The following is a 19,424-nucleotide window of genomic DNA, read 5'->3' as shown; positions in this document are numbered from 1 at the left end:
TAAAACACCAGACAAGTTATAACATAAATCCATCCATCCATCTTCTTCCGCTTATCCGGGGTCGGGTCGCGGGGGCAGCAGCTTTAGGAGGGACTCCCAGACTTCCCTCTCCCCAGCCACTTCATCCAGCTCATCCCGGGGAATCCCAAGGCGTTCCCAGGCCAGCTGAGAGACATAGTCTCTCCAGCGCGTCCTGGGTCGTCCCCGGGGTCTCCTACCAGTGGGACATGCCCGGAACACCTCCCCAGGGAGGCGTCCAGGAGGCATCCTGATAAGATGCCCGAGCCACCTCATCTGGCTCCTCTCAACGTGGAGGAGTAGCGACTCTACTCCGAGTCTCTCCCGGATGACCGAGCTTCTCACCCTATCTCTAAGGGAGAGCCCGGACATCCTGCGTAGAAAACTCATTTTGGCCGCTTGTATCCGGGATCTCGTTCTTTCGGTCACGACCCATAGCTTGTGACCATAGGTGAGGGTAGGAGCGTAAATCGACCGGTAAATTGAGAGCTTTGCCTTTTGGCTCAGCTCTCTCTTCACCACAATGGACCGGTACAGGGTCTGCATTACTGCCGACGCTGCACCGATCCGCCTGTCGATCTCGCGCTCCATCCTCCCCTCACTCGTGAACAAGACTCCAAGATACTTGAACTCCTCCACTTGGGGCAGGATCTCATCCCCGATCCGAAGAGGGCATTCCACCCTTTTCCGATCGAGGACCATGGACTCGGATTTGGAGGTGCTGACCCTCATCCCGACCGCTTCACACTCGGCTGCGAACCGTTCCAGCGAGAGCTGGAGATCACGGCCTGAAGAAGCCAACAGCACCACGTCATCTGCAAAAAGCAGAGACGCGATGCTGAGGTCCCCAAACCGGACCCCCTCAACGCCTTGGCTGCGCCTAGAAATTCTGTCCATAAAAATTATGAACAGAATCGGTGACAAAGGGCAGCCTTGGCGGAGTCCAACCCTCACTGGGAACGAATCCGACTTACTGCCAGAAATGCGGACCAGACTCTGGCATCGGTGATACAGGGACCGAACCGCCCTTACCAGTTGGCTCGGCACCCCGTACTCCCGAAATACCCTCCACAGAACCTCCCGAGGGACACGGTCGAACGCCTTCTCCAAGTCCACAAAACACATGTGGACTGGTTGGGCGAACTCCCATGCACCCTCGAGGATCCTGCCGAGGGTGTAGAGCTGGTCCACTGTTCCACGGCCAAGACGAAAGCCACACTGCTCCTCCTGAATCCGAGGTTCGACCTCCCAACGGACCCTCCTCTCCAGCACCCCTGAATAGACCTTACCAGGGAGGCTGAGGAGTGTGATTCCCCTGTAATTGGAACACACCCTCCGGCCCCCCTTCTTAAAGAGGTGAACCACCACCCCAGTCTGCCAATCCAGAGGCACTGTCCCCGATGTCCACGCAACGTTGTAGAGGCGTGTCAGCCATGACAGCCCCACAACATCCAGAGCCTTTAAGAACTCCGGGCGGATCTCATCCACCCCCGGGGCCTTGCCACCGAGGAGTTTTTTAACTACCTCAGTGACTTCGACCCCAGAGATTGGAGAATCCGCCTCAGAGTCTCCAGGCCCTGCTTCCTCAATGGAAGGCGTGTAGGTGGAATTGAGGAGGTCTTCGAAGTATTCTCCCCACCGACTCACGACGTCCCGAGTCAAGGTCAGCAGCACGCCATCCCCACTGTAAACAGTGTTGACGTTGCACTGCTTCCCCATCCTGAGACGCCTGATGGTGGACCAGAATTTCCTCGAAGCCGTCCGAAAGTCATTCTCCATGGCCTCACCGAACTCCTCCCACGCCCGGGTTTTTTCCTCAGCAACCGCCAAAGCCGCGTTCCGCTTGGCCATCCGGTACCTGTCAGCTGCCTCCGGAGTCCCGCAGGCCAAAACGGCCCGATAGGACTCCTTCTCCAGCTTGACGGCATCCCTTACCACCGGTGTCCACCAGCGGGTTCGGGGATTGCCGCCACGACAGGCACCAACGACCTTACGGCCACAGCTCCGGTCGGCCGCCTCAACAATGGAGGCGCGGAACATGGTCCACTCAGACTCAATGTCCCCCGCCTCCCCCGGGACGTGGGAAAAGCTCTGCCGGAGGTGGGAGTTGAAGCTCTTCCTGACAGGAGATTCTGCCAGACGTTCCCAGCAGACCCTCACAGAGCGTTTGGGTCTGCCAGGTCGGACCGGCATCTTCCCCCACCATCGGAGCCAACCCACCACCAGGTGGTGATCAGTTGACAGCTCCGCCCCTCTCTTCAACCGAGTGTCCAAGACATGCGGCCGCAAATCCGATGACACGACTTCAAAGTCGATCATCGAACTGCGGCCTAGGGTGTCCTGGTGCCAAGTGCACACATGGACACCCTTATGCTTGAACATGGTGTTCATTATTGAAAATCCGTGTCGAGCACAGAAGTCCAACAATAGAAAACCGCTCGGGTTCAGATCAGGGGGGCCGTTCCTTTCCAATCACGCCCTTCCAGGTCTCACTGTCATTGCCCACGTGAGCATTGAAGTCACCCAGTGGAACGATGGAGTCCCCAGAAGGAGCGCTCTCCAGCACTTCCTCCAGGTACTCCAAGAAGGGTGGGTACTCTGAGCTGCCGTTTGGTGCACAGACACAAACAACAGTCAGGACCCGTCCCCCCACCCGAAGGTGGAGGGAGGCTACCCTCTCGTTCACCGGGGTGAACCCCAATGTGCAGGCGCCCAGCCGGGGGGCAATAAGTATACCCACACCTGCTCGACGCCTCTCACCGTGGGCAACTCCAGAGTGGAAGAGAGTCCAGCCCCTCTCGAGAGGGCTTGTACCGGAACCCAAACTGTGCGTGGAGGCTAGTGTGACTATATCTAGTCGGAATTTTTCTGCCTCGCACACCAGCTCGGGCTCCTTTCCAGCCAGAGAGGTGACATTCCATGTCCCAAGAGCCAGCTTCTGCAGCTGGGGATCAGACCGCCAAGGTCCCTGCCTTTGGCTGCCGCCCAGCTCACATTGCACCCGACCCCTTCGGCCCCTCCCACAGGTGGTGAGCCCATGGGAAGGGGGACCCACGTTTCCATTTCGGGCTATGCCCGGCCGGGCCCCATGGGCGAAGGCCCGGCCACCAGACGCTCGCCTTCGAGCCCCGCCTCCAGGCCTGGCTCCAGAGGGAGGCCCCGGTGACCCGCGTCCGGGCGAGGGAAAACGAAGTCCATTTATTTCAATCGTCATAAGGGGCTTCTGTGAGCCGTGCTTTGTCTGGCCCCTCACCTAGGACCCGTTTGCCATGGGTGACCCTACCAGGTGCATGAAATGACAACATGGCTCCAAGGATCATAGGGGCACGCAAACCCCTCCACCACGATAAGGTGACGACTCACGGAGGGGTATAACATAAATGTTTATTAAAATAATAATAATAATAATAATAATAATAATAATAATAATAATAATAATAATACATCTCAAACCAGCAATCCAATGTGAAACTGCAGTCGATATATTGGATAACAATATTTAGGCATAAATATGCATACACGTTATTTAAAACCTACTATTAGTAAATCGTAAATCTACATTTTGGCTTACATAGTTCACACCAGGAGACGCAACATATTCACTGACTGATCCGTTGATGCACAGAAAGGCAGTTTACTCATTGACTCGTTCGCGAACGGAAAAGCCAGGATTCGTTCCCTCACTGATCCGTTCTCGCGGTGAACTGGAAATGTGAAATACTCAGTAAGTGATTCACTCACTGAGTGATTCGTTCACTAACAGATTCGTTCGTTGGTGAACGGGAAATGCAATTCACGACTCGTTCGTGAACGGGAAGTTACGTTATTTTCTTTTTCGTTTTGTTTTACGGCGAAGTGGCACCAGCTTCAATGGGCATTACCGACACCTACTGGTTGAAGTTATATGAACGGAAAAAAGAATGAATCGTTTTAGGAAGTGATTCGTTCACTCTCGTTCACTGAAAAGATTCGTTCTTTTTGAACGAATCCTTCACTCACGAGCCAACACGAGCCGAGACGTCTGGTTAGCATATAGACGTCTAATAGACGTCTAATAGATGTCTATTAGATGTCAAAATGCTCGCAGGGCTGTAGTGTAGAGCGCACGGAACATACCCACACAGTACACCGTGGAAAAGTTGAAAAAAAAAGCGGAGAGAGACGGAAATGAGAGAAATAAGAGTCACCCGAAAACTAAGACAAGGAAATATGACGAAGCGTAAGTAGCACTTGGCTTCAGTGTGACTACGGTGGGAGACGAGGAAAGACCGGTAGGTTTACTGTGCCTGAAAATGTTGGCAGCGGACAGTATGAAGACAAAAATATTAAGGCGGCGCTTAGACATTGCATCCCAATCATCCAGATAAGATTCTTGAGTTTTTTTCAGCGAAAACGGACTGAATATTACCAATAATAATCCCGCTTTGTTAACGCTACTTCACTGTTAGCATCATATAAAGTACGCTACTTCTAAATTGCTCAGTGCAAAAAAACAACACACCATTGCAGAAGAGCTGATACACTGCCTGCAGCTTTGGCTATGGTCTCCGCCATGCTGCCTCATTTTGATTAAAAAAAAACAAAAAAAAAAAACAGCACAAATATTTATACAAATTTTTGTTTTGTAGGTTAAAGTGTTTTATATATTGTGGTCCTGAGTTAATGTTGTTGATTACTTTGAACTGAATATTATCGCAGAAAACAATTGAGAAGCACTGCACTACACTATCTGGCATCCCACGGCCGGAGACGATTATTGAGATAAATTATACTGTTCAAAGAAAAGCAGTAGCGTTTGAAAAGATATTCTTCTACAAATGATAAAACATCTAATCTGTTTCAGAAGATTCTCTCACGACGTAAAGCGTTCCGATTTATTACGGCTTCCATGTCGATCGGATTTTGAATTAATGGCCAATCCATGATTAACTGCTTTCTTTGTGTGGGAGGAGACAGGTTGAAACTCTGGGTCTCTTATAGTAAACATGCCAGCGAGCAGGTTATGTTAACAGAGTAAGTTACCGCAGTAACGGACCCAGAGTTTAAGTTACTTCTCTTTTTGGAACGGATAACTCAGAGTTTCCCTCAGTTCAGAGTTAACTGACTCAGACTTTTCACAGATTTCTGGAATACCCCTCTGGTGTGTTTTGTTCAAACTCTTCTGCCTGACTGAATATTGATTTTAAAACATCACTGGACATTCTGGAGGTTTGTGGCAAACTCTAAGTCAAATAACATTTGTTGACCCATGGCTACTCTTTTAGATCTCATAGTTATACATTTGAAAAAAAAATGCAATTATTTAGTTACAATAAACATCAGCTGGGTGGGTACATTTGTAGAAAATAGTCATAACAATAGCAATTTGAATTTTAAAGTGAAATACTTTCGAGACAAACACAACACTTAATTGAATTATGTAAACACGTTAACATTCAATGTGAAAGTAAATAGGCATTACTGTTTTAACACAACATTTACCCTTTACCAAACAACTTGTCATTAAGACACGTTTATGGTATACTGCTATGCTAAAAAAAACAATGAATTTAACCCTCTACTATTATAAAGTTGAAGACACATGAAGACTGAAATTATAAATGGCATAAAAATATTATGTCAACTCAATAATTTTGAGTGCATATTCGGATGGACTAAGCATGTTATTCAGCTCCATAAATTGTGTTACAATTATAAGCTGATAAAAGCTCGTGTAATATTTTGTTATTCCATGAAAAACGCATTTAAGCTCCCGAGGCTATAGTTTTGTTAAACAAACAATTTGGAGTGTAAGGTTTCATAGGGAAGACTAGTGTCATCTTTGAGGACAGGTTGGTTAACAAAACACTTCTGGAGACAATTCAACACCATTTGAACACCGTGTTCCATAAGTAGAGGTGCTTTTTCACATTTTAGTTCTCAATAGTCATTGGTTTACTAAAGTAGACAATGCAGCATAAAACATTATCTTAACTAAATATAAATTAATCAGTTCTACGGCAACTATACTTTTGGCGCATTTCTCTTTTGACACTTGGTGCACTTCTTGCAAAATCAGGACGCATGTGCTCTGTTGAATATACCCCCCTTCTCGTGGATACAATGCTGGTGAGGGTTGGAGGTGGTATGGTTCTTGTTAGTGATGTAAGGGGGGTGTAGCAGCGCAACCCTCTCAGTCTCCACCAATGAAAATATGGGCTGTTTCAACACCCATTTTCTGAACTCCTGCTATAAAATGGGCCAATCAAAGCTCTCTGCATTCATTATTGCAAGAATTCTCAACTGACGCCAAAGCTGATTTTGGAAAACCGTGAATTCATCATGAGGTAAGAATATCATTATTTACCTGATATTTGAGTAACATTTTGTTAGTAAAAACGAGACGTATTATTTATTACATTAAGGTGATAATGATGGTACCTTGCTCATCTGCTTCATAATAAATGCATTTAAAGTGAATTAAATATTAATATTTCCGGGTTTATTCACCTCTTTTTCTGAGGATATTATTAAAATGAGTTGTGTGTGGGTTTAATAAATAAGTTTTCCAGGTTTCACAATGCTGGTTACTGTGAGGCTACATTTACACGCTGCTTAAGGACTCCGACTTTTAAAGTTTCAGTAAATCATGCTATTGCTTCTGTAAAAAGTACGGCATCTACTGTAAGATATACCAATAAATAACAACAATAATATAATAATATGTAGTAATTAATACTCATACAGGATGAGCTGTACAATCCAAAACAAAATAAGAATTGTGTTGACAAATGAAACTGTGTCGATAAATGACATTTATTTGTACGTATTTGAATGATTATTTCTTCATAATATTTTAATTATTAAATCTTATTACGTTAACAACTACTCTTAGTACTACATCTACTACTACTAACAATAGCACAAGTGCTGTCCGGTCTGCATGCATGAGTGAGATTGTATTATAATGGTCGATAGAGTATATATATATATATATATATATATATATTATATATTTCCACTATGTTGTGCTGGTTCATGTCAATCTTTTACTAAATAATAGTCATTTTATAGATCAAACGCAAGTACTGCAAATAGATTATTAGAAAGTGACATACTGTAGGCCTACTTTCTTTTGACCATGGGAAATCTTTCTGTTTTACTCTTCTAACAATCATTCTCCATAACAGTGCCAGAAAGGATACCAAGTCTTACTTGGTTCAGAGGAATGAGAATACCAATGACAAACGCCTGAATGGGAATGGAGTCAATGGGAAGGCCAATGTCAGTGTAAATGGAAATTCTTATCCTGTCAAAGACAACCGCGGCAGCAAGACATGGGAAGTTAAGCCTTCTTTGATGGCTAACAACACCTTTAATCCCATCAGGACCATTGTGGATGAAATGAAGATCTCCCCAAACCCAGATAAACCCATGATAAGCCTTTCGATTGGTAAGAAGCTTCTTTAAGCTATATACGATGCCAGTATCATGACGGAACAGTGCATGCCTCAGCAACTTCTAAAACCGTATCGTATTACTTACTTATTATATACTTATTACGTATTACTTATTACTTATAGTACACTGTATGAGGTACAAAGCTGACTTGTACATGTGCTCTTTAGGGGATCCTACTGTCTTTGGAAACCTTCCTACGGATGATGCAGTACTTCAAGCCATGAAAGATTCTGTAGATTCGCAACAATACAATGGCTATGCTCCTTCCGTTGGTGAGTTTTACTTATAAATTAATACAAACTGCAGCAAATTCTAAATATGATTAGTCACAGTGCTTCACATTCACACCAACAGGTAATTTAAAGCCTCCAATTAATTAAAATACAATTTTAAGTTTTTTTTGTCTCACTCACAAAACTTGAATTTAAAGGAAATGTTACCACTTTTCATGTAATGGTTGTGATAATTTGTCAACATACGTATGATCTAAGCCTAAATTTAGAGTATAACAGACTGATGCAAGTAAATGTCCTCATGCTGAAAATAACAGCTATATTTAGTCACATTCAAGATTCAAGCACTCTTTCAAAAATGGTGTAAACTATTAAGAATTATTCTTTTTTTCAGTTTGGAGATAAACTGTATGAAATGGTTAAATCAAAAACCAGTCAAATTACAGTCGCACCTTTTTAAGCTAAGTACTCTTTGTAGATCTGTTCATTCATCCATTGATTCATTATCTGAACTGCTTTTCCTCATGAGGGTCGCTCGCGGGTATGCTATAAGCCTATTCCTGAATGAACATCAGTATAAAAACGAATGTAAACATGCCAAATAATAGCTACAAAGCGAGTTTTCATAGTAGTCCCCAGGCAGGCCAAAACATAAGAAATAAAACATTACATAAATACAAATATATACATACATATGAATACATAAGAAAGAATATATAACATGCAATATGAGTAACACAAGGGAAATGTAAGGAGTCTAGTGGTTACAAGATTGATTTGTTTTCAGCCTGACTCACAGTCATCCTGTGCTTTTACATTAATTCCTATGGGAAACGTTCTACCTACAATTTTTTTTACTCACAAACCTGATCACAGAACGAATTAAGTTTGTAAGTAGAGGTACCACTGCATTGTATATCATTTTAAAGGGAATTAGGTGCAAACAATTTATCTTACCATATTTTTCGCACCAAAAGGGGCACTGGATTATAAGGCGCACCCTCATTGAATTTTTTATTTTAGAAATGATTTCATATATAGGGCGCACGGGAGTAAAAGGCGCATAAAATAAAAGCTACACTGCAACAAACTGAGGTTGACGAACGTTGCGATATGCAACCACGAGCCAATAACCAACGAGCCCTCTGTAAACAATCGCGTTTCTCAAACTATCTCCTATAAAATGATCAAAACTGACTAAAGTTCGATCTAACGCATTGGCACTGCTTACCTATGTATACCCTTTCATATCGATCCGTAAATTTACTCGAAACATTAACAGAGCAGCCTATTTTGACATGAAATAGCCTCGTGCGTATAGCAGCTATCACTATAGCGTTAGCCACCCGCAAACTCCCACGAGCTACAGCTCCCAGACTCCCATGAGCCTCAGCAAAGTGTAAACAATCGCGCTTCTCAAATGATCTCCTATAAAATGATCGGAACTAACTTAAGTTCGAGCTAACAAATTGGTACTGCTTACCTATGTTTCCCTTCCATATCGATCCGTAAATTTACTCGAAACATGAACAGAGCAGCCTATTTTGACATGAAATAGCCTCGTCCGTATAGCAGCTATCATTATAGCATTAGCCACCCCCAAACTCCCATGAGCCTCAGCTCGCAGACTCCCATGAGCCTCAGCAAAGTGTAAACAATCGCGTTTCTCAAACGATCTCCTATAAAATGATCGGAACTGACTGAAGTTCGATCTAACACATTTGTACTGCTTAGCTGTGTTTCCCTTCCACATCGATCCGTAAATTTACTCGAAACATTAACAGAGCAGCCTATTTTGACATGAAACAGCCTCGTGCTATATATAGCACAGTGGTCCCCAACCTTTTTTGCGCCACGGACCAGTACGTGTCAGAAATATTTTCGCGGACCGGCCTTTATATAAATAAATACATTTATAATAAATATATAAATACGCCCCTCCGCGAGTCGTCACCTTATCGTGGTGGAGGGGTTTGCGTGCCCCTATGATCCTAGGAGCCATGTTGTCGGGGGCTTCATGCCCCTGGTAGGGTCACCCATGGCAAACGGGTCCTAGGTGAGGGGTCAGACAAAGCACGGCTCACCCAAGCCCCTTATGATGAAAAACATAAATGGACTTTGTTTTCCCTCGCCCGGACGCGGGTCACCGGGGCCTCCCTCTGGAGCCAGGCCTGGAGGCGGGGCTCGAAGGCGAGCGTCTGGTGGCCGGGCCTTCGCCCATGGGGCCCGGCCGGGCATAGCCCGAAATGGAAACGTGGGTCCCCCTTCCCATGGGCTCACCACCTGTGGGGGGGGCCGAAGGGGTCGGGTGCAATGTGAGCTGGGCGGCAGCCAAAGGCAGGGACCTTGGCGGTCTGATCCCCGGCTGCAGAAGCTGGCTCTTGGGACATGGAATGTCACCTCTCTGGCTGGAAAGGAGCCCGAGCTGGTGTGCGAGGCAGAAAGATTCCGACTAGATATAGTCGGACTAGCCTCCACGCACAGTTTGGGTTCCGGTACAAGCCCTCTCGGGAGGGGCTGGACTCTCTTCCACTCTGGAGTTGCCCACGGTGAGAGGCGTCGAGCAGGTGTGGGTATACTTATTGCCCCCCGGCTGGGCGCCTGCACATTGGGGTTCACCCCGGTGAACGAGAGGGTAGCCTCCCTCCGCCTTCGGGTGGGGGGATGGGTCCTGACTGTTGTTTGTGTCTATGCACCAAACGGCAGCTCAGAGTACCCACCCTTCTTGGGGTCCCTGGAGGAAGTGCTGGAGAGCGCTCCTTCTGGGGACTCCATCGTTCTACTGGGTGACTTCAATGCTCACGTGGGCAATGACAGTGAGACCTGGAAGGGCGTGATTGGGAGGAACGGCCCCCCTGATCTGAACACGAGCGGTGTTCTATTGTTGGACTTCTGTGCTCGACACGGATTTTCAATTATGAACACATTGTTCAAACATAAGGGTGCCCATGTGTGCACTTGGCACCAGGACACCAGGCCGCAGTTCGATGATCGACTTTGTAGTCGTGTCATCGGATTTGCGGCCGCATGTTTTGGACACTCGGGTGAAGAGAGGGGTGGAGCTGTCAACTGATCACCACCTGGTGGTGGGTTGGCTCCGATGGTGGGGGAAGATGCCGGTCCGACCTGGCAGACCCAAACGCTCTGTGAGGGTCTGCTGTGAACGTCTGGCAGAATCTCCTGTCAGGAAGAGCTTCAACTCCCACCTCCGGCAGAGCTTTTCCCACTTCCCGGGGGAGGCGGGGGACATTGAGTCTGAGTGGACCATGTTCCGTGCCTCCATTGTTGAGGCGGCCGACCGGAGCTGTGGCCGTAAGGTCGTTGGTGCCTGTCGTGGCGGCAATCCCCGAACCCGCTGGTGGACACCGGTGGTAAGGGATGCCGTCAAGCTGGAGAAGGAGTCCTATCGGGCCGTTTTGGCCTGCGGGACTCCGGAGGCAGCTGACAGGTACCGGATGGCCAAGCGGAACGCAGCTTTGGCGGTTGCTGAGGAAAAAACCCGGGCGTGGGAGGAGTTCGGTGAGGCCATGGAGAATGACTTTCGGACGGCTTCGAGGAAATTCTGGTCCACCATCAGGCGTCTCAGGATGGGGAAGCAGTGCAACGTCAACACTGTTTACAGTGGGGATGGCGTGCTGCTGACCTTGACTCGGGACGTCGTGAGTCGGTGGGGAGAATACTTCGAAGACCTCCTCAATTCCACCTACACGCCTTCCATTGAGGAAGCAGGGCCTGGAGACTCTGAGGCGGATTCTCCAATCTCTGGGGTCGAAGTCACTGAGGTAGTTAAAAAACTCCTCGGTGGCAAGGCCCCGGGGGTGGATGAGATCCGCCCGGAGTTCTTAAAGGCTCTGGATGTTGTGGGGCTGTCATGGCTGACACGCCTCTACAACGTTGCGTGGACATCGGGGACAGTGCCTCTGGATTGGCAGACTGGGGTGGTGGTTCCCCTCTTTAAGAAGGGGGGCCGGAGGGTGTGTTCCAATTACAGGGGAATCACACTCCTCAGCCTCCCTGGTAAGGTCTATTCAGGGGTGCTGGAGAGGAGGGTCCGTCGGGAGGTCGAACCTCGGATTCAGGAGGAGCAGTGTGGCTTTCGTCTTGGCCGTGGAACAGTGGACCAGCTCTACACCCTCGGCAGGATCCTCGAGGGTGCATGGGAGTTCGCCCAACCAGTCCACATGTGTTTTGTGGACTTGGAGAAGGCGTTCGACCGTGTCCCTCGGGAGGTTCTGTGGAGGGTGCTTCGGGAGTACGGGGTGCCGAGCCAACTGATAAGGGCGGTTCGGTCCCTGTATCACCGATGCCAGAGTCTGGTCCGCATTTCTGGCAGTAAGTCGGATTCGTTCCCAGTGAGGGCTGGACTCCGCCAAGGCTGCCCTTTGTCACCGATTCTGTTCATAATTTTTATGGACAGAATTTCTAGGCGCAGCCGAGGCGTTGAGGGGGTCCGGTTTGGGGACCTCAGCATCGCGTCTCTGCTTTTTGCAGATGACGTGGTGCTGTTGGCTTCTTCAGGCCGTGATCTCCAGCTCTCGCTGGAACGGTTCGCAGCCGAGTGTGAAGCGGTCGGGATGAGGGTCAGCACCTCCAAATCCGAGTCATGGTCCTCGATCGGAAAAGGGTGGAATGCCCTCTCCGGATCGGGGATGAGATCCTGCCCCAAGTGGAGGAGTTCAAGTATCTTGGAGTCTTGTTCACGAGTGAGGGGAGGATGGAGCGTGAGATCGACAGGCGGATCAGTGCAGCGTCGGCAGTAATGCGGACCCTGTACCGGTCCGTTGTGGTGAAGAGAGAGCTGAGCCAAAAGGCAAAGCTCTCAATTTACCGGTCGATTTACGCTCCTACCCTCACCTATGGTCACGAGCTATGGGTCGTGACCGAAAGAACGAGATCTCGGATACAAGCGGCCGAAATGAGTTTTCTCCGCAGGATGTCCGGGCTCTCCCTTAGAGATAGGGTGAGAAGCGCGGTCATCCGGGAGAGACTCGGAGTAGAGTTGCTACTCCTCCACGTTGAGGGGAGCCAGATGAGGTGGCTCGGGCATCTTATCAGGATGCCTCCTGGACGCCTCCCTGGGGAGGTGTTCCGGGCATGTCCCACCGGTAGGAGACCCCGGGGACGACCCAGGACGCGCTGGAGAGACTATGTCTCTCAGCTGGCCTGGGAACGCCTTGGGATCCCCCGGGATGAGCTGGATGAAGTGGCTGGGGAGAGGGAAGTCTGGGACTCCCTCCTAAAGCTGCTGCCCCCGCGACCCGACCCCGGATAAGCGGAAGAAGATGGATGGATGGATGGATGGATATATAAATACGATGAAATAAAATGGTACGACTGGCATAAAAACAAATATAAAACACAAAAAAAATTAAACTCACCATAACGTTGAATTAGCTCCGTTTGTTTCTCAGAAACAAGCCGGTCCCATCTAGGCGTAATTGGAGACAATGTCCTTGTTCACGTTTCTTTTCTTTCCAAAGGTTTGTCTTTTAATGCAGGATGCTTAGTCTCCATGTGCCGAAGCAGTTTTGAAGGCTTCATTGCCTCGTAAGCTAGCCTGTCGCCACATATTGTGCGTAGTGGGCTTGGCGCGTCAAAGACACCTGTGGCGATAAATCCATATTTTAAATAGGACTCCTGAAATTTTCTTTTTAATCCAGCTTTCCTTTTCTTAGAAGTCATAGTCTCTTCTTCTTCCGTCTCCTCAGTGGGCTTTTTTCCCTTTCCGAAGAAGCTTTCCAAACATCTCTGTTTCTTGCGCATTTTTGCTAGCTTCGCGGGCTCTACCGGGGTGACATGTCACGTGACCGGGACGAACGTCTTGACCTGAATTAACCTGTCAAGACACACGGGGCGAACTTTAGATGCACCGACGGATGTAATTGGGAGAGAATCGCCAGATATTTTATATTTTTCAAATTAAATTCTTACTCATTTTTGCTAACTTTGCGGGCTCGACAGGGGAAACATGTCACGTGTCCCGAGCGTCTTGACCTGAATTAATTGATCGTCGATAAAAAAAAAAAAGTTTCTTTTTTCCTGTGCGGCTTGGCGGCCCGGTGTCCGCGGCCCGGTGATTGGGGACTCGTACTATAGCAGCTATCATCGTAGCATTAGCCAAACTCCCATGAGCCTCAGCTTGCAGACACAGCTCCCATGAGCCTCAGCAAAGTGTAAACAATGGCGTTTCTCAAACGATCTCCTATAAAATGATCGGAACTGACTAAAGTTCGATCTAACACATTGGTACTGCTTACCTATGTTTCCCTTCCATATCCATCCGTAAATTTACTCGAAACATTAACAAAGAAGCCTATTTTGACGTGAAATAGCCTCGTGCGTATAGCAGCTATCGTTATAGCATTAGCCACCCGCAAACTCCCATGAGCCTCAGCTTGCAGACTCCCGTGAGCCTCAGCAAAGTGTAAACAATCGCGTTTCTCAAACGATCTATAAAATGATCGGAACTGACTAAAGTTCGATCTAACACATTGGTCCTGCTTACCTGTGTTTCCCTTCCATATCGATCTGTAAATTTACTCGAAACATTAACGGAGAAGCAAATTTTGAAATGAAATAGCCTCACAGGTACAACGGCTATTCAATGAACGCCCCCTGATCACGGTTGCCGTAATGCTGGGAAGCGATGCGACCTTGTAATTTACTAGTCGAACTAAAACGTACTGAAACATTTTGGCAGAGCACTGTGTACAACCAGTATGGATCAACAAATTCATCAATTGATCCATATATAAGGCGCACCGGACTATAAGGTGCACTGTCGGCTTTTGAGAAAATTTTAGGTTTTTAGGTGCGACTTAATGTCCGGAAAATATGGTATATATGTATTTGATAACTAGAAGATCTCTAGAACAAACAAAAAAATTCATCAGTGTTTAAAACATTGTGTGAAGCTAGTCACAAAATATGTGTGTGTGTGTGTGTGTGTGTGGGGGGGGGGGGGTTACCGTGAGACACTACAAATGGCACCATACATCTTCTCAAGAATAATCTTTGTACCTGGTCAAAAAATATTACTCATGTATTCAAAGTGAATCCTAAATAGTATGAATAATTTACATTCAATTAAGAAATATTCCAATTCGTATTGTTAATAGTGTATTCTAAAATTAAAGATTAATGTTAGATTACATTATAATACACGTGCATACTTTTGGGCATCATAAAATTGTTCACATCTCTTTCGTTTGATTTGTTTGTAATTGTTTCTTTGTTAAACCAGTATTTTAAGATCTCTATATACTTTGTATTTTTTCTGACAGGTTACTTAAAGAGTCGACAGGTGCTAGCCAACTTTTACAGCTGCCCTGAGGCTTCTATAGAAGCAGAGGTATGATATGTACATTCCACTAACCTGTGATAACAGTAAAAATGAAATACATGTGACATACTGAAAATTTCTGCAATATGAATAGAATAAATATTGAATGCATAAAATATTAATAGGATTGTAATGTGATGTCCTACTTGCTCTGCCCCTCCAATGCAGGATGTAATTTTGACGAGTGGCTGTAGTCAGGCCATTGACCTGGCTATCAGTGGCCTGTGTAATCCAGGGGACAACATCCTTGTTCCACGTCCAGGCTTCTCGTTATATAAGACTTTGGCATTATCCCTTGGCATCGAGGTCAGATTGTACAACCTGCTGGTATGCAACAGCTTCTCATCCCCTTAATAAAATCCAGTGTATTTCCTCTTCAAAAAAAACTCATGACAATTATTAAATCAAAAAAATTAAATTAAATAACAAGAGTTCTCGACTGGTTAGCCCAGGGGTGGGCAAATCTTTTGACTTGCGGGCCGAATTGGATTCTAACTTTTGACTGGGGGGCCGAACCAGGAGCAGATAGATGTAGTGTTTGTGTGAAGTACAGTGGAGCCTCGGTTTTCGACCACAATCCGTTCCAGAAGGCTGTTCGAGAGGTGAATCGTTCGAATTGCCGAATCATGTTTTCCCATTACAAATAATGGAAAAAATTTTAATCCGTTCCAGGCAAAAAAAATAACGCCTTTTTTAAGCATTTTTTCATTTTTGTCCGATCGCGCAACTGCAGCGCACCGCCGAACACGCAACCGTAGCTCGTCGCCGACCGTGCAACTGCACCGCACTGGTCGCATTATTGTGAAAGAGCCGTCGCTGAAATTTAGAAAATATTTTTAAAGTCCTGATATACTTTCCAAAATGTAAGTGGACATCAGTACGCAGGGAGCTTAATTTTGTTCGATCACGCAACTGCAGCACACCGCCGAACGCGCAACCGTAGCGCGCCGCCGACCGCACAACCGTAGCGCGCCGCCGACCGCGCAACTGCACCGCACTGGTCGCATTATTGTGACAGAGTGGTCGCTAAAATTTAGAAAATATTTTTAAAGTCCGAATGGACTTTCCCAAATTTAAGTGGACCTCAGTGCGCAGGGAGCTTAATTTGGTCCGATCGCGCAACCGCAGCGCGCCGGGCGCTCACTGTCGCATTGCTTTAAGAGCGTCTTTGTGTTTTAGAATGGCTTTACTGCTCCCACTTGCTTCCTTTGGAGGCAAGATTAGAGTTGATGCAATCCTCAGAGTGACGAGAATGTAATAACGAACGGAGTCAGTTGGCATGCGGGTCCTCTCAGCTCATCTCGCGAGGTTCGACAACCGAATTTCGTCCGACATCCGAAGCAAAAAAATCTTGAATTTTTTTGTTCAAATACCAATTTGTTCAAGAACCGGGACGTTCGAAAACCGAGGCTCCACTGTAATATAAATGACATGTAAAGGTCATTGCCTAAAAAGTTTTGGCCTTTAGTAGGTAGTAAAGCATGGATATTCAAAAAAAGCTTTTTGAAAACAAATGCATTTATTAACAGCATTAAAAAAAATATTTAACCAAAAAACTACTATCAGTGATTCTCATTAAATACGATGCTGTTATTATGAATAACAGTTTCCATCACTTCAGCGGCTACAGGTCAGATTTATGAAAAATGTTTATCTTATGATGCAAAATCACATAAAACGGCAAACATTTTGACCAATTACATCATCTTGAAGAATCAGTGAAAGAATACATCTAAATAAAGTAATAAAGAATCAAAACGGCAACACGGTGACAGATATCTGAAAATTAGAGCAGAGCTTTAACTCACAAACACCTGGTGACAGAGGAGAGGAAACGGGAAACACTTCCTTAAAGTTGGCCTTAAAACCTTTAAAAGTTAAGATTAGTCGCAAACAGGTGGTGCATCAATGTCCTTGAGCATCCTGCATTGTTTGAAAATGAGAATGGTCGCTTGTTTCAATCACTGCTATTTGTACAAATTATTTTCAAAATGCATTTTTTTACAACAAAGTAGAGAAACTCCCCTTCATTTTCAGTGGGAACAGTGTTGTTGGTGTCTCTTTTTTTTTGCTAGTACATCATATTCTGGAGTAAAATTTGTTGTGGCAATTCTTAGGATAGAGCCGAGGTGTCCGTTAACCTAGATCTGTGACGGGGCTTTGTTGACGTTCACGTGGCTGAACGTCTGCTCACACACGTCGGTCGAGCTAAATTGTCCACTCTTTTTTTGAACACTCGGCACTCAGTGTCCGCCTTTCTTTTCCTTGGGCCACTCATTTTAATGGAATGATTCCAGGGGAAGGTTTGTGGGTGGCTTTAGCGTAAAACTGTATCTGAAAGCTCAGCGCGCGAATTACGAAAATGCTGACGTCACAACCCACACTCGAAATTCGGCACTGATAGAAATAGAGCGCGGAGTGCGCCGGGTCCGTACTACTGAGTACGTACACACACTTCTGAGTGTGCACCGAGCTTTCTGACACGGCTTCCGGGAGTAAATGCGCGGGCGGGCGTTTCCCCATCTACTGGGGAAATGCATTCATTGCAGGGAAAATGACGAAAAAAATTTAATAACACAATTTATTCAGGTTTGGCGGGCCGGATTAAACGGCCCCGTGGGCCGGATGTGGCCCGCGGGCCATCGTTTGCCCATATATGGATTAGCCCATCTGCGTGACAGTGCAGAGTGCTGAATTTGATTCCGCTTCCTCCTAGCATGTTCTCTCTGTGCTTGCGTAGGTTACTTCCAGGTACTCCGGATTTCCTCCCACATCCCAAAACATGCACGGTAGGCCAATTGATCACTCCAAGTTGCCCGTAGGTGAGAGTGTTAGTGTGAATGTCTATTTGTCTATGTGTGCCCTGCAATTGGCTGCGTTCAGTTGAAGGTGTCCCCAGTCTACTGCCCAAAGCTGGCTGGGATAGGCTCCAGCACCCCCGTGAGCCTTGTGAGGAGAAGCTGTCCAGAAAATGGATGGATGATGAAATTAATTAGGCAGCACGCTGGGGCACTGGTTACTCCATCCACCTCACAGTTCAGAAGTGCAGGGTTTGATTCCGGCCTTTCTGTATGCAGTTTGCTTGTTCTGCCTGTGCCTGCGTGGATTTTCTTTATGCATGGTAGGTCGTTAAACCACTCCAAATTGTCTATAAGTGACCAGTGATTGGCTGGTGACCAGTTCAGGGTGTGCCCGCCTACCGCCCAAAGACTGCTGGAATAGGTTCTAGCATTCCCGCGATCCTTGTGAGGATTTGCGGTTTTGGAAGACATAAAACTCCATCATAATTAAACAAATTAAATTAAACTCCAAACTAACTCACACACAATTATTTAGTTAATATCAACCATTAAAGATAGCTTATCGTCACATGATTTTCCACAGGGTCTGACAGTGTCAACCCTTTGATGCCAAATCTTCATCGTCAGGAACATAGCCACTTTTTGATGCACTTGCCTGCAATGCTTTGCTAAAGGGAGAAAAAAAGATAAATGATTCCCAAATCAACAAACACATCAAAAGTGTCAAAATTAAAATTAATGTATTGGATAGTCATAGTAGGTACAGTGGAACTCAATCGCTTCGGCACTCAACATTTGGATTTTGACGAAAAATGTAGAAAAATCTTTGCCTCTGAAGTTGAACAAAGCTTCCTCCGTTAGTTAGTTAGTTAGTTAGTTAGTTAGTTAGTTAGTTAGTTAGTTAGTTAGTTAGTTAGTTAGTTAGTTAGTTAGTTGGCATTGTTGTTCAGTGACGCCCGATTGCGGTCGAGTGTGCTGGTGTCAAGAAAGCTGCACCAGCAAGACCACAAGATCACGGGGTTCACGCTGAAAAGTTGAGTTCACGCGATAACAACCGTGTAAAAAGAACTACAGTAGTTCTCAACCACATGTGTCAAACTCAAGGCCCGTCACATCATTTTCTGTGGCCCGCGAAGACAAAGGATGCAGCAAATGGATGTCATCCCTAAAATTGCAAATTGTCTTCACTTTTAAAAATCAGCTTTTTAAAATATTTGAAATGTTTCCACTAGTCTGATTTGAAAACGAATTGTTAGTTTTGTAGCTTTTACTGTATATAATATGAGGCGTTCATATATTTATTTGGGTTGACTGTCATAATGGCCTTCTGAAGGAAAATGTGACTACGATGCGGCCCGCGACAAAAATGAGTTTGACACCCCTGTTGTAAACTATAGCCATCCTTTCATTTGGATTGATTTGCTTATGGAACATTATTTCCAAGACTTTGGCTCTTCTACCATGGGTAAGTACGTTTTGTATTTAAATCGTGTTATTTTCTCATGTTTAATTTATTTAGAGCTTATTGTTTGTCTTGTAAATCACATACGATTTTTTTGTGGTTTTATGTACTTATAGATAAAATTAGAC

The 19,424-nt window shown here is 46.0% G+C and overlaps 2 protein-coding genes across 4 annotated transcripts in view; both read left to right on the top strand.

The window, feature by feature from the left end:
• Positions 1-1,547: 1,547 nt before the first annotated feature.
• LOC148395908 (uncharacterized) overlaps positions 1,548-19,424 on the top strand; it is a 52,101-nt gene continuing 34,224 nt past the window's right edge. Inside the window, exons 1-2 of one of the 2 annotated variants that reach the window (XM_088379676.1) lie at positions 1,548-4,237; positions 5,139-5,226. The gene's annotated coding sequence lies outside the window, so the exon portion shown is untranslated. The other variant, XM_088379677.1, reaches the window with a different exon arrangement.
• Positions 5,269-19,424, top strand: part of tat (tyrosine aminotransferase) — a 42,593-nt gene continuing 28,437 nt past the window's right edge. The window contains exons 1-6 of one of the 2 annotated variants that reach the window (XM_088379675.1): positions 5,269-6,344; positions 7,188-7,281; positions 7,386-7,450; positions 7,626-7,730; positions 14,975-15,042; positions 15,202-15,360. In XM_088379675.1, coding sequence (XP_088235801.1) covers positions 7,253-7,281; positions 7,386-7,450; positions 7,626-7,730; positions 14,975-15,042; positions 15,202-15,360 — 426 coding nt within the window. In that variant the 5' untranslated portion in view covers positions 5,269-6,344; positions 7,188-7,252. Of the gene's footprint in view, positions 6,345-7,187; positions 7,451-7,625; positions 7,731-14,974; positions 15,043-15,201; positions 15,361-19,424 lie in introns of both variants that reach the window. The other variant, XM_088379674.1, reaches the window with a different exon arrangement.

Source organism: Syngnathus floridae, chromosome 6, assembly GCF_059516105.1.
Source record: "Syngnathus floridae isolate MCC-2025c chromosome 6, RoL_Sflo_1.0, whole genome shotgun sequence".
NCBI classification, from domain to species: domain Eukaryota; kingdom Metazoa; phylum Chordata; class Actinopteri; order Syngnathiformes; family Syngnathidae; genus Syngnathus; species Syngnathus floridae.
This window is presented reverse-complemented; position numbering and strand designations above follow the sequence as displayed.